The sequence below is a fragment of the Narcine bancroftii genome, chromosome 4 (genome assembly GCF_036971445.1).
Source record: "Narcine bancroftii isolate sNarBan1 chromosome 4, sNarBan1.hap1, whole genome shotgun sequence".
NCBI lineage: Eukaryota > Metazoa > Chordata > Chondrichthyes > Torpediniformes > Narcinidae > Narcine > Narcine bancroftii.
Genome location: NC_091472.1, coordinates 211,800,021 through 211,815,598, shown reverse-complemented (window position 1 = coordinate 211,815,598; position 15,578 = coordinate 211,800,021). Strand labels below are relative to the sequence as shown.

The 15,578-nt window shown below is 47.8% G+C and overlaps 1 protein-coding gene across 5 annotated transcripts in view; it reads left to right on the top strand.

The window, feature by feature from the left end:
* Positions 1-9,057: 9,057 nt before the first annotated feature.
* LOC138761530 (disintegrin and metalloproteinase domain-containing protein 23-like) overlaps positions 9,058-15,578 on the top strand; it is a 209,179-nt gene continuing 202,658 nt past the window's right edge. For all 5 annotated transcript variants that reach the window (XR_011356355.1, XM_069933814.1, XM_069933813.1 and 2 more), the window contains exons 1-2: positions 9,058-9,154; positions 9,523-9,713. Coding sequence is in view for 4 of the 5 variants with exons in the window: in XM_069933814.1 (XP_069789915.1) it covers positions 9,091-9,154; positions 9,523-9,713 (255 nt within the window). In the remaining variant the exon portion in view is untranslated. The remainder of the gene's footprint in view (positions 9,155-9,522; positions 9,714-15,578) is intronic.

Sequence of the window (15,578 nt, the reverse complement as noted above, 5' to 3'; positions counted from 1 at the left end):
ATATGTTAGAGTACATAATAGACATTGCAGCACAAGAGCCCCTGCGAGAGAACTTGAAACATATTCAACCTTTAGTTCTGCCTTAAGTACACAATTAGCCATAATGATTCGGCGAGTGATATTAACTGTATTCTAAAATGAATTTATTTTAAAAATAGCCGAGTGGGAATAAGACATGTCTTTGTCACTGCAGATGGCAACGAATTTGATGATTATTTAACGTCGCTATTGTAATTTAAACATTAAATGCCTTGCACCACAGCCCACAGGAGCTGGCCTTATTTAAAGCAATCTGTAAAACCGGCACCAAAAAACATTTAAAATATGTTCTTATGAAGATTGCACACATAATCATTTAAATACAGGCTAGTTTCTATTATATTCCACTTAAAGTTCTGCTGCATGAATCCTGGAGCTTGTGGAGTCATTATTGAATCAAGAAATATTGGTGCCATGCCAATCTCTCTGTAACATGCCAATTTTTCCAGTCCTTAAGCCGAGACGTACTGAATAGCATCTGGTACAAGATCTGTGAGCTATTAATGATATTGTTATGCCTATGCACCCAATTGTTCTGAACTATGCCACTAATTTAAATCATATTCCAGCTATTGCAGTACTCACACACCACCATAGACCTGTTTGCAGGTTTATTTCTCCATTAAGCTAAATCCAGTCGCGCAGGGTTTACCTCCGTGATTATTTACAATGTAACTTCTGCACGACCGGATTTAAATATAAACCTGATGAATGGGGGACGTTATCATGAACTAAATTACAGCGGCAAATCAGAGAAATTGTGCTGAGGCATGAGTTTCACTCCGGAGGAAAATGCACCAGAGAAATCAATAATTAAACTTATTGGATTCCCCAGAGGTTTCTTTATTCTCCAGAGGTGGGCGATCTTTAAGCTCACAGACCTTGACTGCTGAATGTGTAGAACAAATATACTAAATCTATTGCGAGGGCTCCATACCGCTAACTGCAAGACAGGAGCTCGGAGCCTCACTTTCAAGTGAACAGAATACAATTCATTAGTGCCACAACGCGCTTAAAGGGACATGCACACTCCCCCTTCAACTGGCTGATCCAGCCACTTTACACATCAGATCCTTTCTTTATCTTACATACACTTAAAAAAATAAGACGTATAGAACTAACCCTATTTGCCCAAACATTTCTCCCTGCAAATGTTATAACATCGCTCAACTCTCACGTACTCCCTGTGCAAAATCACATTTGAATACAATTTATTTCATAAAATGAAATTAACTGGAAGTGAAATTCGCTCATTCTACAGTATTGATAAACGATCAGTTATGACATTCACATTTTAGCATGAATTTTAATTAATATTGGTCAGTGACTGAAGTGATAAGTCATGATTCATGAAATTATCTCTGGTCTCTACTCTCCCACTCCCGGCGCTTCTCCCAACATCCAGGAGCTGGCACACAGCCCCTAACATTTCCCTGCTGTCCCTCCACAACTTCCTTGACTGCCTGCATCAAAATCTTAGCCTTTCCTTTCTGTTTATCCTCAGACCTCTGGACGTGTGCCCTTTGTGCGATCTGTAAAAGCTGTGTTATTCCCTGTTCATGCCAATTCTCAGTCTTCTGCAATTTTCTCCTGATGTCTGGGGCTGAATTAGTAACGAAGCCCGTTAATACCCATGTATTATATATATCTATATATATATGGTCCCAAAAATTGATCTAATTGTTCGGCACATCCCTGAGGATCCTCTATCAGGGAGGTAATTTCTCTCTTAAAGTTACGCACCTCCGTACTAGTCAGGGACACATTTACAAAACTGAGACCCCCTCCCACGAGAACTTCCCGTAAAGGTCTCATCCAGTTAATTTCTGGCTTATCCTCTCCTTTATAATGTCTAGGTTCCTGCTCTCCGGGAAATGAATCAAAGGGTTCTACCCTTCCCTCCCGGAGGGTCTCACACTGTTCTGAATCAAAGTCTCCTCCCTCTCTTGTCAATTGAAGTGGTAATCTAGTACTTTGTGAATGGGTCATCATACCACCCCTACTTTCTTCTCCTTTCTTTAGCTGTGGGGGAGGAGGGGAAGGTGAAGAAGGGTAGAGCATAGGAGAGAGGGGAAAGATAGGAGCCGGCATAGGAGGAGCATAAGGTGGAGGAAGGGAATGTAACACATCCCATCCTTGTGTTTCAGGGACAAAAGGTTCCTCATCCTTCATTCCTTTTCATTCAAAACCAGTTGATCAACCAATCCACTGAGCCAGCAAGCTGCATATTCTCTGCTCTCAATATTATCTCTTTGATTTTGATAGAGCCAGATGTTCAATGCCTGACACATCCAGTCCTCATCGGATCCGAACTTTGGCCAATATACCGAATTCCCTTTTATCGGGTTTTTAACCTATTCCAGACAGCAATACCTGACCATGGTCTGTTTGTCTTTCCCGCGGGTTCTCCCCGCACCCCAATCAGATAGCATTAATCCTAACGGACTTTGCTTAGTTATCTGATCGTCCTGTCCTTCCTTAGGACTATTTCCCTTGCTACTCACACCTCCCATACTAACAGGTAAGTAAAATTCCTCTTACCGGGACCCAGTAGCTATTCCTAGTGCGCTTCCTTAACGTCCCGTCGTTTGTTCTCAATGCCTCTTCTCAGATATCACTCGCTTCATCTACTGACAAGTCACCTGCCGTCTGTGAGTCCAGCTGAATCAGCCGGGGTGCACCTACCCTCGTCATCGGGCACTCTGTCAGTGGAGGGAGTGGGATCCCAGACGAGCCCCCATTTGTGAGAAACAGAAGTACCTTCACAGAAATTGCTCGAGACAAAAATTGAGAACAAAGAACATTTATTACACAACAATGCAAAGTTGGGTGCTTCCCCTTACCCTGGGAATACACACACACACTGGGGCTCACCCAACTTTTATACAGTTTATTTCAGTGTAGAAGTACCCTCCCCCTTACATTCTTCTGCCTCCTGGATGAGTTTGGCATTAGGCAATCCTGTCTGCCTATGTGCTGTTTCTGTGAACTTGGAGGACCAGGGGGTATCCTGTCGGTGTCCCATCATGTCATTGTCCTTATTGTCCTTATTCACAAACCTGCCTTTGTCCTTATTCACACCTTCCCCGACCCTCAGGGCTTACTAACTTCTTATATGCGGAACTTGCTGATTCTGTCTAAAAGGCTAGAAGACCCTTATCTTATTAAGACTAACTTTACTTCCTACATTCTATTATCTATTGTCTATCCTTTCATACTGGCTTTATTCATCTCACATATTTTCATATTAGTTTTACTCATCTCTCACACTCTGATCTCATTCTGTGACTTTGCACTCTACATTGTTTTACTGTTACATGTTGATGAGATGGACTGCTCACAAAGTGAAGTTTATCACTGTACCTCAGTACATGTGACAATGAACTTCAACCTCAATTGATCCATGTGCATCAACACTGTGGTGATAGAAGATGGTTCTCGGCTGGGTATCCTGCTGTTAGCAACCTGGCTCACCAAAGCCTCTTCACTATGTTCAAAGACTGAAGCAAGTGGGCAACTGAATATTCTCCAGTTGACCAGCTAGACACAGCTACAAGAGCATGATCCAGGAGAAAGAAGCCCATGTGATTGACCCCCCCCACCAGCCCCCCATCCTGTAATTCACTGCATCAGTGTGTTACGAGCTGAGGACCCCAAAACCCAGCAGCAATAGATATTCACCAAGACAAATGGTTACTTAAACAGAAGTTGCTTTTTAACATGAAAACAGAATCACAATTTAACGTATCACTATTGACTTAACTAACCTAACTTAACCCCCTTCTAATTCTAAGCGCAAGTGTAAGTAATGTGTGTGTATAAGTTCAGAAAAGTTCTTTGGTTCAGAGTCCGATCTCACTTCTCATTCCTCCAAGTTCACTGGCTATAGGTAATTCTTATACTGTGCACAGAATTTGACATTTATAAAGTTCACCAGGCTTTGGTGCTTGAAATGGTTACCGCTCAGGAAGGTTCTTGTCGGTTTTCAGAGAAAGATTCGTTGTACACTGACATCCGCAACTGATTCCTTTTTAAAATCAGCCACTTCATTGTCTTGCCAAAGAAATCTGTCCCCTCAGAGTTCTCCAGATGATAACCTCTTTCTTTCAGGTCACCACAAAGTGCCTTTTTGTTTCTCTTATTTCAAGTGAAACATTAGACAGCCAGTCCTCTCCTCTTGTATGACCAACAAGGGCTTTGACCAGGCTGAACTAAGCACTCACAACCAGTCTTCCAAAATGGGGTTTTCCACAAGCTTGATAGCTTGTCCTGTTCCAGTTGCTGCTACTGACTTTAACACTGGAGAACTTATCTGTGTGTGTGTGTGTGTGTGTGTGTGTGTGTGTTTGTGTGTCTCTCTCTCTCTCTCTCTCTCACACACACACACACAGAAAGCCTGTTTTACTCTTTCTGCTTGCAAAACCACATGACACTCTTAGAACAGTAAGTTCCACTGCAGACAATCTGTGGCTCCAGCAAGCTCTTTCATCTGTTGCCTTTTGTAAACAACAATCCATTAGTGAAGTACCTTAGGCACTCTCCAAAGCTTTTGCAAAAGCTGTGGAGCCGATATGTCTAGCATTAGCAGAGCTCCAGTATTTTAAATAAGATCTGTTTTAAATTGTTTGTGTGTGACCTACACTAACAAACCTGCCCAATTTATCTCCCAAAAACATATCTATATACTGTCACAAGTAAACCATGGCTGCAGAGGGTACACTATACCTTGGACAGTGAGGTCTCTTCAAAGCACTGACCCAACTTATCCATGAGCCTAATGTCAGGTACACCTGCAACTCCATGCCACACATTACCCTGACTCAGGCATATAATAAAATTCTCATAGTTTGAAAATCTCAGTAGTTTGACCCTCCCCTTAAACTCCCTGGAGCTTTCTTTCCAGCTGCCTTTAAACTCATCACAGGGCCCTGGTTCCCTAGGTCCTTTTAAACTATTTGTAACATCTGTAGAAATGAACAAATTAAAAGCCTGCACCGAATAGCCTTGTAAAATCTACTCTAGCACCTCCAAGGTTCTGTGGGTGCTGGGTTAAAGGCTTTTTCCTACATATTGGCAACTCTGTCATTACAACGATAAGAAGAAATATCAGGGAAATATAGTTTATGGTTGGGGTGAAACGACCCACTCTTTGGTCAAAATAATGGCTTGTAGTGGCAGCTACACTGCTGCTGAAAGAACACACACAACCAGACGGGTTGAGCTCAGTGAGCAGGCTAGTTTATTGCAGGCTGCTGGGCTGCACTTATACTCACAGCTCGGACCTGGCTGAGAACCACGCTGGAGGGTGCTGACGTCACCTGGGCGTCATGTGGTCCCCCAGCGCGGGCTTCTGAGCACCGTGCTGGGAGGAAGGTAAAACCCCCCCGACGGCGCCATTTTGGCCAGCTGCCGCGCCACATGGCTTACAAGCGGGGCCGGTTCACCTGCCTAGTGGTGAGCCGCCACTGGTTCTTCATTCCAAACACAAATTTGGGAATTTCCTTGCAGTCAGACCTCTGGACCTCCTGAAGGCAGGGCGTCAAGCCAACTATAATTGATTGCACAAGTACAACCCAACGAAATGGTGTTCTCAGTCCTTGGTGCAAAGGACGCAGACACACAACCCGACATACGGACAAATAACACCGACTGTATGCAGGACAAGTATTTTATCTATACAAATAAATAACTAAATGTTGTTTTGTACAAATGAAAGTCTCCAATGGTCAGTGTGAGCAGTTCCTTTGGTCGTTCAGCATTCTCACTGCCCGTGGTAAGAAGCTGTTGCTCAGCCTGGTGGTGATGGCTCTGATACTCCTGTATCTCCTTCCCGAGAGGACCAGCTGAAAGATGCTGTGTGCGGGGTGAAAAGGGGTCCTCAATGATTTTGTGAGCCCTCTTCAAACAAGGATCCCACATACGTGGATGGGAGGAAAGGACAGAGACCCTCTCTGCCACTCTTATGGTCCTATAGATTGACCTCTGATCTATTTCACTGTACCACACTGAGCTCCTATAGAAGGTTGACATAATGGTAACCAACAGCCTTACCCGCTTTCGTCGTCTCAGGAAGTGCAGTGGCTGTTGTGCCTTCATGACAAGTGAGGAGATGTTAATTGTCCACAATAGGTCGCTGGTTAAGTGGACTTGAAGGAACTTGGTGCTCTCCACTCTCCCCACTCTGGAGTTGTTGATGTGTAGTGGGTGGTGTTTGTTCCTGGTTCTCCTGAAGTCCACAATCATCTCCTTCGTCTTGTCCATGTTGAGACTCAGCTTGCGGCTCTTAGACCATCTCACAAGATTTTCCACCTCTTCTCTGTAGTGCGACTCATTGTTGTTATTGATGAGGCCAACTATAGTCGTGTCATCTGCAAACCTGATGTTGGAGCTGGATCTGGTGATGCAGTCGTGGGTCAGTAGCATGAACAGGAGTGGGCTGAGCACACATCTCTGAGGTGCACCAGGGCTCAGTGTGATGGTGCTTGATATCCTGCTACTGACCCGGACAGACTGTGGTCTTTCCATTAGGAAATCCAGAATCCAATTACAGAGATGAGTGTTGAGTCCCAGCAAGGACAGCTTCTCCACCAGCCTCTGGGAATGATCATATTAAATGCCGAACTGAAGTCAATGAACAGCAGCCTGCCTTGTGAGACATCGTTCTCCAGGTGGGCTAGGAAGATGGGAAATGACAAGGCTATAGTCTTGGTGTGCTTTGATAACCAACCCCAGACACTTGAAGAGTTTCATAATGGTGGAGGTCAGTGCCACAGGATGGTAGTCATTGAGGTGTGTTATTGTCTCCCTCTTGGGTACCAGGTTGATGGCAGCTGTCTTGAACCCTGTGGGAAGATGGACCGCTGCAGTGATATGTTGAAGATATCCATGAAGACCTCCGTCAATTGGACTGCACAGTCCTTCAGTACCTGACCAGATAGGTTGTCTGGTCCCACCACCTTGTGTGTGTTCACCTTGGATAGGGTTCTCCTTACCTCACCTGTAGCTATATAGGGGGCCCGTTCATCAGGAGACATGGAGCTTTCTTTGGCATCAAACTGTGCATAGAAGGTATCCAGAGTGGAGGTGTCATTGTCCTGAACTCACAGGTTGACTTGTGATCCATTATAGCCTTGCTCCCTTGCCACATGCGCGTCATGTCACACAGCTCTCTGTGGATCTTCTGTGCATGCCCTGCTTTGCCTTTCTGATTGCATGGGAGAGTTCAGCCCTGGCTGATCTTAATGCCACCCTATCCCCGGTCCTGAAAGCAGCATCACGAGCTCTGAGAAGGGCCAGACCTCAGCATCCAACCATAGTTTATGGTTAGCCCTGGTTGTGAAGCATTTGATCACAGAGACATCCTCAATGCACTTGCTGATGCAGACAGTCACCAAGCTCATGTGCTCCTCTCTGTCTACATCACCATTGTAGGTGACCACCTCGGGAAGATTCCAAGGAATTTGAAACCGTTGCATGCTAAGAATGCAGAGATAAACCTGAGGACAGGGCAGTCAAGTCGGTGGTGGAGAGAAAGACCCCACGGGCTGGAAGAACAAGTTAAATTGAAGACAAGGACTTACCTGGTAAAGCTGCTCCAACCAGCGGGCGTGAAGAGGTCAAGTCCGAGGCGGTGGAGGGCTTACAAGGTGTTGGGCCTGGAGGACTGCAGGAGCAGCGCAGCCAGTGGGGATTCGGCGGGAAAAATAGCGTGGCGGGGTGGCCTGGAGTCAGAAAGTGAGGCGGAGGAAGAAGAGAAAGGACAAGGGAGCAAAAGAAGGACATTACAGGCAGGGGACAGACAGATAAAGAGGGCAGAGGGACTGATGTCCTTTACCAGAGAGATACTGGAGGCCATTGGCCAGATAAAAAGAACTTTGAAGACACTGGTTCCAGGGCAGGGGCCAATCAAAAATGCTAGAAAACCCGACAGAAAGGGTATCTGAAATGAAAGAGAGAATAGAGAGTGGAATAAAGATTGGATAAGAGAGAGAGAGCGAAATGGAGGCGTAGGAAAGGGATTGGGTAAAGATGCGGGAGAAGATGGATCCCTTAGAAAAGATCAACAGGAGGAATATGGTTATTATGGGGGTGCGGCAGAGAGAGCGAGGGAGAGAGAGAGAGAGAGAGAGAGGTGGTGGAGTTCCCAGAAAAGTGGGACCCAGATGCCCTGGGGAGGAAACAAACTGGAAATAATCTAATAGAATGGGCCCACCGGTCTCGCCCCCCGCCCCCCCACCCCCCCAACCTCCAGGGACTAAACCAACGGCTATGCTCGCTACCAGGATGGTGGTGGTGGGTGCGAAGGCTGGTGGGAGGGGATCCAGTGGAATATGAGGGGGGGGGGGGGGTTCATCCTACCCAGACGTAAGCATTTGACCCGGTTGAAAAGAGCCTCAAACATAAAGGGATCGTGTTTACCCGCCTTCGCCCGGGCAACACTGAAGACTGTTAGGACGGGAGGGGAAAGGACTTTGCCAGAACCCTGCCACCGTTCAGGATGAAGGTGGAAAGTGAGAATGGGGGGGGGGGGAATATTGGAACTGTGGGGGAGATGTGCTGGTCTTTTTCATGATGGAAAGGGACTGTGGACCCTCAAGAGGGTGGAAGGACCTTATGTTTTGCTCTCTCTCTCTCTCTCCACCCACCCCAAGACAATGATTTTTAACCCTTGGGTCTGCTGGGCTCCCTATCCGAATCTCAGTCAATCCCTGGGGCGGCTATGCGAATGCAATTGCCGGCGGGGGGGGATCTCGCGCGGGCGAAAAAAACTGTGCGAGACAGTCCTCCCGGATCGAAAGACGACGAATCAGCAGCGCGAGAAGTGACAGGCGCTCGCGCTGCATTGGCGGAATCCGCACGGCGGCGGCGGCGAGCGGACGGGAGGAGGAGGGATCCACGAGCTGCGCAGGTGCTGCCCGCCGCACCAGTCGAAGATGTTCCCAGGAAGGCGTTCCTGAGAGAGGAGGAGGTGGTGGTTGGTGGTGGGGGGTGGGGGGTGGGGGGGTGAAGGAAGGTTCGCACCCGGAACAAAGGAACAGCAGACAAATATGAATGATGATTCGCGCCGGGTGCTCCTGGTTTGCGGTGCTGAGCCTCCAGCTGCTTGGTGCAACGGGTATGTCAGGGGATTTCGGCGGGCGGGGGTGGTTGCGGCTACCGTGTGTGTGTGTGTGTGATGGGGGGGGGGGGGGAGGTGGGAGGTGGTCTTCTGTGTGCATGACCCCCCGTCAGGTCAATCCCATCGTTTAGCTTCGGGGAGGGGGAGTTCAAGACGCGCCTTTTAAGGATGCAGCCCACAGAAGGGGAATTCGTTCCTGAGCGGGTTACCAAGAATTTTTGGCTGCATTTCGGGAAACGCACGGTCGCGGTTCGCGTCTGCTGCATTGACTCTGCAGTGGAGGCGAAGTCCTGGGGAGGGGAGGAGAGGTTGGTGGGCTGGAGAGGGAGGCTATAATTTTGAAAAAAAATCTGTGTCGTGGACAGTTCTGCATTTGAGTGGCGCCGACGAAGGCTCGTGGACTGCGGGTGCTGATGCGGCGCGGAACCGGAGCGGCGACGCGGCTCAGCAAGAGATAACGTGGCCTTTACGCTTGATCTATTACGTTCACGATGACAGCGAGAGCACTTATCACATCCTGGACACCAAAGCCAGGAACCAGCAAAGAGATGACCAGGTGAGAGAGGGGAGGAAAGGGGCGCAAACACACCAAGCGAAGAAAAAAGAAATGGATTATGTGCTGAATTGCATTTCCTGCTCAATCCTCTCAGTTATCCAGAGTGTTTCGTGTTGCAACGAGAGTGGTTTTAATCAACATCCTTGCTGTTGCCTGCCACTCGGGTTAACCCGACCCTGGCTCTGACTGTGGTGGGGATATTGTTCATTCCAATGCCAGCTGAAGGTTGCAACTGCAATTTTTGATTTTTAAAAAACCCACACCAACCAGGCGTTGAGCTTAACCTGTTGAATGGCGGACTGTGCCACTTGCTGAGATGAGAGGAGGTTGGCTTTAAGGAGAAGGAAGGGCCAGGAGGAAAGGGAGAGATGGCCCGGGGCAAAAAGAGATTCTGGGGTCAGGGAGTGAAGCAAGTCCCTTTGGCCTGTTGAGTAGGTGCACGCCACCTGTGGCAGGTCCGGTGCAGTGCTAATCACAGGTGCAGGAGCCACCCCACCTCCTCCAAGGTACCCCAGGGGGCAAGGCTCCCCCATCCCCCCCAGCGAGGTGCCCCGGGGGGGCAAGGCTCCCCCATCCCCCCCCCCCAGCGAGGTGCCCCGGGGGGGCAAGGCTCCCCCATCCCCCCCCCAGCGAGGTGCCCCAGGGGGCACTCCCCCTGCTCCCCCCACAAGGTGCCCCCGGAGGCAAGGGAAGATGTGCAGTAATGGAGAGGGTCACAGAGGTGGGTGAAGGGGCCCAGGGAAAGGAGGATTTTTATGTTGAACCATTCCCTGGTGAGCAGATGTTAAGGGTGGATGCCCCTCTGTGGGGTCAGTGGGCTGGGGAGGTAGAGTGGTGCAGGGATGAGTCAGACCCTCTCCAGGTTGGGTGAATTGAAATCTTGCAGAAGAGAGAGAAGGAATCAGCTAGGCCTTCTGCCTGATGTACCTGTCGTGGTCTGGGCTTCTGGCTGTAAACTGATAGGAAGACCAGGCCCTACTTGTTATAATGTGAAACTTTCCGTGATTACTGGCGTGGGAGGGTAATGACGTAGCTTTTGAAAGTTGTAGTAGTTCTGGCAGCCAGATTTTAGGTTTATTGTCAGAGTACATGTGTGACATCACATACAACCCTGAGATTCCTTTTTAACAGAAGCGTGACCTGCTTTGGAGAGGTGGTGGGGTAAATGCCTCTTTCAAATTAAAGCTACGGAGTCCTTGGTAGATAGTTGGAGAATGTTGGGGGGTGGGGGCAGTGTTCAATGACTCATCTGATATCAATGCAGTACTCTCTCCCTCTTGCTCTGGGACCTCCTGGTCTGAAACCTGCTCAAGCCTCTCAAGTGAGATTCGAACTTGCGACTTCCTCCACCGGAAACCCAACCCCCTCCCCCACCAAACTTGAACCAGTGCACACTGCTGCGATCAGACGGAACGCTTGCCACTGTCTCTTGGTGGAACGGTGTGGGGAAGTAATGCTCAATGTGAGTTTTGCTGATTTGTGGCACCTTCAATTCAATGTACCTCTTCCAAAAACTGTTCTTTCCTTTGCTCTTCCATTCCACTGCCTCCTCCCCCCGCCCCACCACTAATGCTCTTCAAATCTCATTTTACTCTATGCCAGTGGTTCTCAACCTTTTTCTTCTGACCCACATCCCACTTTAAGCAATCCCTATGCCATCAGTGCTCTGTGATTAATAAGGGATTACTTAAAGTGGGATGTGAGTGTGAAGGGAAAGATTGAAAACCACTGGTTTAATCATTCCTCATTGACTTGTTCTGTGCAGCATTTCAGAACTCCAAAGGAAATGGGCCAATGACATTTTTTCTCAAGCCAAACATTTCAGTAAAATTGGGTCTAGAGCAGAGATTCTCAACCTTCCCCTCCCACTCACATCCCACCTTAAGCGATCCCTTACTAATCACAGAGCACCGATGGCACAGGGATTACTTAAAGTGGGAAGAAACTGTTTGAGAACCACTGTTTCATGCTTGCACTGTCCTTTCAGAAAGAGTATCGCATTTTTCTCTGCTCTCCTCTGCTTATTTGCAATTACACCATTTCTTTGGTCGGACAGCTATTAGGAGCTGTTTCTATCAGCACCTGCAGTCAAACCTATTTCCTGAACCCATTACTAATCAGCTCCAAGCCCTCAATTACTCTTTGCAACGGGCAAATTGCATATCCAAGGACTTTTTTTTTTGCTGGGGGATGGAGTATGCTCTCCATATTTATCATGGATTGAATTTAGAGGGCAATTAGAGGGGAGGATAATTACTAAGTTAAGAGGTAAATTGGTCAGAAGTAAATCACAAAATGCTGTTGACTCCGTGTTTGAAGCAAAATGCTGGAGAAGCACAGCAGGTCAAACAGGGTCCTTTATGTAGTGAAGGGAAAGATACTGAACCAACATTTCAGGCTTGAGCCCTTCATCAAGGTATGAGAGAATGTTGGCAGGGGTCTGGACTAAAAAGTGAGGGGGGTGGCAAAAGGAGGGGATGATGGAAGAAGGGAGGGAACAGCAGCAAAGAGGGGGTGGGTAGAAGACAGGAAAAGGGAGGAAGGGAAAGGAAATGCAAGTAAATTTAGTGGAAAGGTTGATGTTATTGCCATCTGGCTGGAGGGGGCCCAGATGGAAAATAAGGTGGTGATGGTCAGGGTGGGTTAGTACACAAGGCCATGGAAAAGTGCGGTAGTGTGATCCAGAATTGAAACGGTGAGCCACTGGTTAAATTGGTCAAAGGAAAAACTGGGGTTGAGCAACCATCAGAGCTATGCACCATTTACTTCTGAGCCCTGGCAGTCGCTGAGAAAGTCATGCCAGCAACCACCAGCCCTACTCACAGGGCCCTTTGAGACCCCTTTCAAACCTCCAATTTCAAATATGCACAATTTCTGGACTTTGTGCCAACCACTTATTGCAGGACAGTTTGCCCAGCGCCCCTCATGCCAGCAGACAAAGTTTTTTTTTTAAAAAGAATTTAAATACACAGCATGGTAGCAGGCCCTTCTGGCCCATGAGCCCATGCTACCCAATCAACCTGTAGCCCCCATGTGCTCAGAAGGGTGGGAGGAAACTGCAATACCCAGGGAAACCCCACGCAGACACGGGGTGAACATGCAGACAGCACCAGATTCAAACCTGGGTGGTTGGCATTGCTCTAGCCATGCCATACAGTGAGGCAAATCTACTCATTATTTGTACATTTGCTTGGAAATTCAACACGTTAATTGTGGATGGGGTCTATTTTCCAGTTGAGCTGTTCTGTTGAAGGATGATATTCCCAGGAAGTATTGATCAGAGAATCCTTCACCCTACATCGATGGAACATTGTGCACTTAGTTTCCTTTCAGCAGGACAACCCAGATCTTCATTTGGAGTAGATTCTAAACCTGCTTCTCTTTTTCTTTTCCATCAGCTACCTCTATTCATTAACCACTAACGCACCTGCCTACAGAAACTCTCTCTCCATTCATTAAAGTTCTCCATGAACTTCAATGTTTCTGGAATCCCTCCTTCAACTGTTTTCTAATCATTCCTTATTCCTCCAGTCCCTGCTCGGAATCAAAGTCCTCTGTCCCCACTGCTGTCAGAATAGATCTTCCCACCCTGTGATGAGCCTTGATGTCCTTGAAGTGAAGACCCTGAATGGAGCATGGACCACTCACTGAAAAACACAGAAATGCTGGAGGAACTCAGCCAGTGACCATAGGAGGCAAAGATATATCACTGACATTTTGGGCCTGAGCCCTTAAATTTAGACATACAGCACGGTAACAGGCCATTTTGGTCCATAGGTCTGTGCCGCTCAACTTTTACACCCAATTAACCTACACTGGTACGTTTTGAACGATAGGAGGAAACTGAAGCCCCCAGGGTAAACCCACACAGACACACAATGAGAACATACAAACTCCTCGCAGAGAGTGCGGGATTCGAATTTCAGTCCAGGTAGCTGCCACTGTAAAGGCGTTACATTAACTGCTATGCCAACAATGCTGCAGCCTTCAAGGAATAGACAGAAAGCAGGAGGTGTCAGAATAAAGACTGAAGACTGGCCGGGGAGGCATCCAGACCAACAAAAGGTGTTAATTGGGTATGATAAGAGGAAAGGAGACAATTAATATCGGCTCTGTGAAGGGAGACAGAGGGAAAAGGGAAGAGAGAGAAAGACAGATGGGGAAAGGAGAAGGGAAGAGAGAGATAGACGGAGATGAGGAAAGGAGACAGGGAAAAGTGGAGAGATGGGGAAAGGAGACAAGAGAGATGAAGATAGGGAAAAGAGAAGAGTGAGAGACAGATGGAGGAAAGGGGACAGGGAAAAGGGAAGAGAAAGACACAGAGATGGGGGAAAAGGGACAGGGAAAAGGGAAGAGGGAGATGGATGGAGATGGGGGAAAGGAGACAGGGAAAAGAGAGAGAGAGAGATGGAGATGGGGAAGGAGACCTGGGAAAGGAAGGCTGCCAGACTGAGACCATCCACATATTGGAGAAAAAACACCTCATCTTCAGTCAGCACCCTCCAAGCTGGAGGCCTTTCAAGGGATCCAGTGAGTTCTGTCTGGTGGAGTGAGTGGAGGGGGTGAAAGGTGTGGTGGGCCTGTGGGCAATTTGGCAAAAAAAAAATGACCAGGCACCTGAAGCCAGTGTCTTTGGACAGGGGAAGGAGCCCTCCAAATGGCTTGCAGATATTCTCCCAGATGCCGCTGCTACTGGGGAGGCCAGAGCACAGGAATCCCAGCACCCGCAGACTCTCCGTCAAGTTGTCTACCCTCCTGATGAAGATGTGCTCCTTCATTGCTGCAGAGACCAAATATGGATACCCTCCCCACTGTTATGGCCTGCTTTGCTGAGTGGTCTTGCCTGACAAGTCCCTGTGAGTGAACAGCACACTCTGGGTCTCGATAAACGGCCTGACTTTAGGTGGGCTTCCTTGTAATGTCACCCCCATGGTGACAATACTTGTGAAGTTGGGTATAATATTTTTTGGGGGGGGGGGTGGGTGGGCTAAGGAATCTAAAAATTGCCCACCTGTTTCAGAGGAAAGTTGTGTGACCAGTAATGATTTTAATGGAAGGTAGTCAACTGATGATATCTTTGGATTAAAATGAGCTTGTATATAAAATTAATCATAGCCTTGAACAACATAGAACATTACAGCCAGGGCGTCAAGGTTGGTGTAGTGGTTAGTGCCACGCCTTTACGGCACCACGCCTTTACGGCACCAGCGATTGGGACCGGGGTTCAAATCCCGTGCTGTCTGAGAGGAGTTTGTACATTCTCCTGTGTCTGTGTGGGTTTTCCCCGAGGGCTCCAGTTTCCTCCCACTGATCAAAACGTACCGGGGCTTGTAGGTTAATTGGGTGGCGTCGACTCATGGGCCAAAATGGCCTGTTACTGTGCTGTATGTCTAAATTTAAAATGGGGCCCTTCTTTCTGTGCCAAACTATTATTCTGCCTGCCCCCAACACCCCTCCCATCCATTTACCTGTCCAAATTCTTCTTAAATGTGAAAATTGAGCCCTCATCACTACCTCAGCTGGCAGCTCTTTCCACACTCCCACCACTGTGTGAAGAAGTTCCCTCAATTACTGACACAGCACCTTTGTTAAAATATGGCAGTTAAATCTGACGGGAGCATAGCTATACCTGCACCCCAACCAAAATCACCAATAGCTGGATTATCAAAAGAAATTACATAAGGTGGAGGGGGGCCTCCCTGGTCACTCGTCAGAAGCCCCGACACCCCAACCAGCCTCTTTCTTTTCTCTCTGTTTTCTTTTTAAGGGGGTGAAACACCATGTGTATGTAGATTGCGGAGGGATATCTGTGTATTTTGTAGCAGTTTGTGATGTTATTTCCTTGTTTATTGATGGGGAAAATGA